The sequence below is a fragment of the Ictalurus punctatus genome, chromosome 9 (genome assembly GCF_001660625.3).
Source record: "Ictalurus punctatus breed USDA103 chromosome 9, Coco_2.0, whole genome shotgun sequence".
NCBI classification, from domain to species: Eukaryota; Metazoa; Chordata; class Actinopteri; order Siluriformes; family Ictaluridae; genus Ictalurus; species Ictalurus punctatus.
In genome coordinates, this window is record NC_030424.2 from 77,501 (window position 1) to 83,305 (window position 5,805).

Here is a 5,805-nt window from a genome sequence, read left to right on the forward strand (position 1 = left end):
GCACTGCAGATGATGTCCTGGTACAGACAGGGAGGTGACAAACATGGTGACACAGCGAAGCAGAAACACGGTCCCTGTTAAACTACAGAATCTGCGAAAGATAATAGATCTACACACACACACACACACACACACACACACACACACACACACACACATACAGAAGCAACAAGGTTATATTTAAAGGTGAATGCCCTTGGAAATGATCTAAGATGCTCAAATATTTGTTATACTGCACATGCATGAGCAAATGTACTGGTGTTTATGTAAATGTAATGCATGTATGTGGTTATATGCATACCTGTATTTGTGCAGCAGCAGTATTAGCAGTAATATGTAACACAGGACGAGAGCACAGGCCTCAGCCATGGAAAAAGCCCAGGGAATTCTAGGGACACTGAACCATACACAGGATTAAAGTTCAATGAAAATGACAATTATATTCAGTAAGTCCCTCCCCTATTATTTATCCATCTATAGACTTCTCTCTCACACATATACACTAAGTTAACTGTCATTATACCACAATGCAGCTAAATGTTCAATTGTGATTGGTCAGAAGGTGTTGACTAATTTAATATAAAAAAAAATAAATAGGACAGTAGTTCTGCCACAAAAGCAAATCACAGGTTTTTATTCATGTACTTGCTGTAATAACCTATCATTTCTGTAGTAAGGACTTGCACAGGGACGAATTTTTTAAAAAATGTGTGCAGTTGTTATATGGTGAAGTTTCCTCTTTAGGAGATGTTTAGTATTTTTGGAAGGAGTCTCCTGTGTCAGCACTTTGTAACACTCCATTTTCCAAAACGGGAAAGTCCAAGGACAGCTTTGTGGTTTATAGTTGTTCTAACTTGTTTTACAGATGCATCATAATATTAACGGCATCTACAAACAGATAAATCATAACGTGTTGTTCTTTAATGAGTGAAAAATAGAAAACACAGACACAAAGTTGACAAATTGCTGTGGTATAAGAGGAATCAAACACTTGCTTCAATGGTGCTATAGGAAAATAACCAACTTGTAACAAACAACTATACCACCCCATCATTGATTATTTTCCCCTTTGTGTTTTATTATTCACTTAACTGAGATTATATATATATATATATATATATATATATATATATATATATATATATATATATATATATATATATATATATATATATATATATATATATATATAATCTCAGTTAAGTGAATAATAAAACACAAAGGGGAAAATAATCAATGATGTGGTGGTATAGTTGTTTATATTTATATTTATATATATATATATATATATATATATATATATATATATATATATATATATATATATATATATATATATATATACACACACACACACACACACACACACACAAAGTACTGTGCAAAAGTCTTAGGCACCCTTTTTTTGTAAAAACTTTCTTATAGATTTTTATTTTATAACTTCAACATTATCGATTCAGTAGAAAACATTTTATATTTCCAAACATTATTTTTCTAGCACACAATTAAAATGTTACAGAAAAATTCTGTATGTCATTAAAGAAAGCAGCATATTACTTATGTTACAGCATAAAAGACCATTTTTCAGACAAAAAAAAAAAAGAAGGCTGTTGGGTTTTGCTGAAAAAATAAGAAGCAAGTGCGAGAGTCAAAGGCTCCAGAAGAACTGTGGCTGATTCTGTAAGATGCTCAATAAATCTTACCAGCTAATTTCCTTATAAAACTGTACATGAGACTACACTTTTTTTCCCTTTCTTTTTTTTTTAAGCAAAGGGTCATCAAACTAAATAGTGATTTTTTCCATTTATTACTGCACTTTATAGTATTTTTTTTAAATGTAGAAACATTTAATTTCTTTATTTTTGAAGGCATCTTTGCTGTACAGCATTTCTTTGCATGTGCCTAAAACTTTTGCACCGTACTGTATACACACATATATACACACATACACGCAATATATAATTTTATTATATATATATATATATATATATATATATATATATATATATATATATATAAATAATAAAATTATATATATATATATATATATATATATATATATATATATATATATATATATATATATATATACACACATACACACACACATACACATACACACACACACACACACGTATACACACCTGTCAAGAAATATATCAGGCAGGGGTGGATAGGTTCGCATGTCAGGCACCCTCTCATGCACCAGCACCATGACAAAGGAGGTGATACCAAATACCAGCATCACATACACAGAGCTCAGGACTGTCTTCCATCCCTCTGGATCCAGGTAGCCATAGTCCTTCTTACATTTCCCATTTGAGTAACTGTGACAATGCTCCTCCCACATCGCCATGCCGACTCCATTGTACTGTGGGTAGCTTGGGTCCACACTGCGGTTCCATAAATGGCTTTTTGATCCTGAGGTATGTGAGAGAAACACGCTATTTGTGCCAGAGTCACTAAGTGGTGTGTGTGGATGTGCGTGTTGTTTCTGTAGCCCTCGGAGGGCGAGTGCGAGCCTCTTGATGTCTCCAAGCCGTGGGAGCTGCAGTGGTGGAGATCGCAGGTCATGTTCTGTTAGACACAACAATGCGGCTCCATCCACGCGGTGCTTAGTGCAGAGCAGCTCCACGTAGTCATTGAAGCCATGTTCCCTGAGCCACAGAGCCACCTCCTTAATGCTCCAGCCCTCAACCCAATCACCCGTCACCATATCTACACAGAACAAGAAGGAAGATGAGAACCGCTATGTAATACTCAGCGTTACCAAATTATTGCATTTATAACATTTTGCTTTACTTATCCGAATAATATATATCCTGCTTATCCTCCATCCTACCTCACTTATAGTCTTATCCTATAGTACAAATAAGAAGAAGGGCTCACACCCATGTGTGTCATTTACTATAAGTGTTCTTTAATAGACAGTTATCTTTTATAGACTACAACTGGAGAGCATGCAGTGCTGATCATTAATTTGTTCAGGAACAAAATGGACTCATGAAGTCCCATCATGAAGACCCATATTAGATTGTGAGCTTCAAACTCAGGATATAAGAATGTTGAAGAAATATCTGTGATTAATAAATAATATAATTATTTTCATTACACTTGCATTACTGATCGATGAATTGTAATTAATTTACTGTATATAATGATAATTGGATTGGCAAAAGCACTGCTGTGTTATAGACTAACATTATCTAAAGAATTACTTTACAGCTGTTTTGTGTAAGTAGACATTAAAAAGCAGCATTTTCTTAATGATGTACAGTATATATGTACTGGCTGAGTATTGAAACTGGAATGGAGTAATGCTGTGTGTGGCTGCAACTTCACCCATTATCTATAGAAAAAGGATTGCTTAATATTTGTTCCAATTATCAGGGCAAAGGGCTGTTGTCACTTACACACCCAATCACTCCCTCACCGATAACAGTGATAATAACTGGAAGAAACAGATCAGACTCACACAATGGTCTGATTAAACTCTAAATATCATAGTAATAATAATAATAATAATACAAATAATAGTCACTGTCCGTGTTCTCTACTTCCACCATGTGTAGGTGAGACCTCTGAAAATCACCACTCGTTACTTTTTTTCTAGAATCAGCTCTCCCACAGATCTGCAGAACTGGAAAGTAAGGAATTGCACAATCTAACAGAGAAAATCAAGTTGCAATTTCCACCTTGTCATGCTGCAAGTGTGCATGTGTGTGTGTGTGTGTGTGTGTGTGTGTGTGTGTGTGTGTGTTTATTCTTTCATGCAGGCTCACGTGGAACTTTTTGACGTCATCTTATGAAGCAACACTAAACTCTCTTCTGAATAACACCTCTCTGTTAGAGACAAACTCAGCATTTCCACTGACTAACCACCCCGCCTTCCCCACACACACACACACACACACACACACACACACACACACACACACACACACACACACACACAGATAGAGAGAGATTAAAACTAGCACATAGGTTAGGCTGAGGGTTGGGGGTTGTGTATGTTTGTTTTTATATGAACGAAGTGTAGATTTGCTTTATTTTACTATCAATGTATATTGTGTATTATGGACGTTGGCTGTGTATTGGTTGCAGTAAAGTATATTGGTTTATTAACGTATTTACATTATCGGCCATGCTCTCTGAGTGGCGGGATGGCACACTCTCTAAACCCTGTCAATCACAGCAACAATCATGGGTGTCTGTGAGCTCATGTATGCGGAAGAGGGTGGACAGTATTATCCTCATGCTGTGTTTTAGGTGAAGTTGCAATTTGTAATTCTCTACCTACAACCGATAAAAACACCAATAACGCCCCCCTCAACTTGAAATTTCAACTAGTCAACTAGTCTTCTCAACTACCAGTTCCATCCCCGTTTACGGAGTGATGTCAAATCAACATGACTGAACACACTGTGAACATAATGTGCCCCTTCTCTACCTTTTAAATTACTTTATAGCAGTATTGGCTTTAGATCAATTGATATACAGATACTGTACAGTATTTGGTTAAATGTATAACAGTGTTTTGACAATGTAATCATCAACACTAGAGTTATCACATACATTAACTGGCTATCTATTGTACTGCAATTTCAGTCCAAAATGTTGCATGAATTTTGAACTTCATGCAACAGAAGAAGGAATACACCCTGGATGGGACAGCATTCCATCACAGAGCACACACGAACATACAGTCACACCCAGGGATAATTTAGCCGTGCCTCATAACCACTTTAAAAACAAAACATTATTCATTTCCCATGGTTCTCTCCCGTAATAAAGTGTAGGACGCTCTCATGCTTGCCCCTGGAAGAGACCATTCCCCTGGTGGAGGAGTTTAAGTATCCTGGGTATTCAGTACCTCAATTGCATCAGATCAGGTCAGTGACAGTAGTGTTACAGTCTGGCAATCCCCCAGGAGGACCTGGAATCTGTGGCTAGGGATAGAAAAGTCTAGAGTGACCTTCTCAGACTGCTCCCCCTGTAACCCCCACCAGGAACAGTGGAAGTAAAATGAAAGAATGAAAAACCCTAGCAACACTAGGAACTCACTCTGCAATAGAATTGTGTGCTAGCTGTCATTTCTGTACATCAACAGACATGTGCATATGTGTTGGGTAAGTTAGTCAAAAAAAGTAATACACTACAGATGACTAATTAATACTTTAAAACTGTAATCTGATTACATTACTGATTACTGCATGTACAAAGTAATCAGATTACTAATTACTTTCAAGTTTCTTTTAAAACCTATCAAACCTACAAAAATACACTACAAAGTGAAACTCATAGTTCTTTCAGTAATTTTTGCATGCGTCAATGTATGACATGATCCAGGGTTTTGTCCATAACTCAACTAAAGATACCAAAAGGGGTTGACTTAAATAACATTAATAAAAAACTTCAATCATGGAAGAGAAGCTCTATATCTTCTCTATATCTAAAACATCACCCTGGTTGCGAAAACATTTACATCTGCAAATTATATAAGTTTTCAAGTAAATGCACGTTTTTTTTTTTTGTTTGTTTTTTACAACTACAGTACAATTGAATAGTACGATTTAGACGTGTTAGATCAGCAGACAGACATGACTAAATAGCTGTAACATTTCAAAACAAATAAAATAACACTCGATTAATATTCAGCTCTAATGTTAGTAATAACGTATCTCGCTTTACCGTCTCAGTGCTGTGATCAGAGAGTCTCGTCTCCCTGTGAGCTCTGACGCTGAATCACTTGTATCTGTGTGAGTCACTGCCATGCTGCCACAAGCCACGCCACTGCATGTAAAC

General features: G+C 36.1%; 1 protein-coding gene across 2 annotated transcripts in view; it reads right to left on the reverse strand.

Annotated features, from left to right (window-relative positions):
- The window catches only part of LOC108269803 (sphingomyelin synthase-related protein 1), an 8,403-nt gene extending 2,598 nt beyond the window's left edge, over positions 1-5,805 (reverse strand). Inside the window, exons 1-5 of one of the 2 annotated variants that reach the window (XM_017475836.3) lie at positions 5,692-5,800; positions 4,874-4,949; positions 2,145-2,718; positions 302-397; positions 1-109 (exon numbers count right to left, since the gene is read on the reverse strand). The exon at positions 1-109 is cut by the window's left edge and continues 9 nt beyond it. In XM_017475836.3, coding sequence (XP_017331325.1) covers positions 1-109; positions 302-397; positions 2,145-2,716 — 777 coding nt within the window. In that variant the 5' untranslated portion in view covers positions 2,717-2,718; positions 4,874-4,949; positions 5,692-5,800. Of the gene's footprint in view, positions 110-301; positions 398-2,144; positions 2,719-4,873; positions 4,950-5,691 lie in introns of both variants that reach the window. The other variant, XM_053682694.1, reaches the window with a different exon arrangement.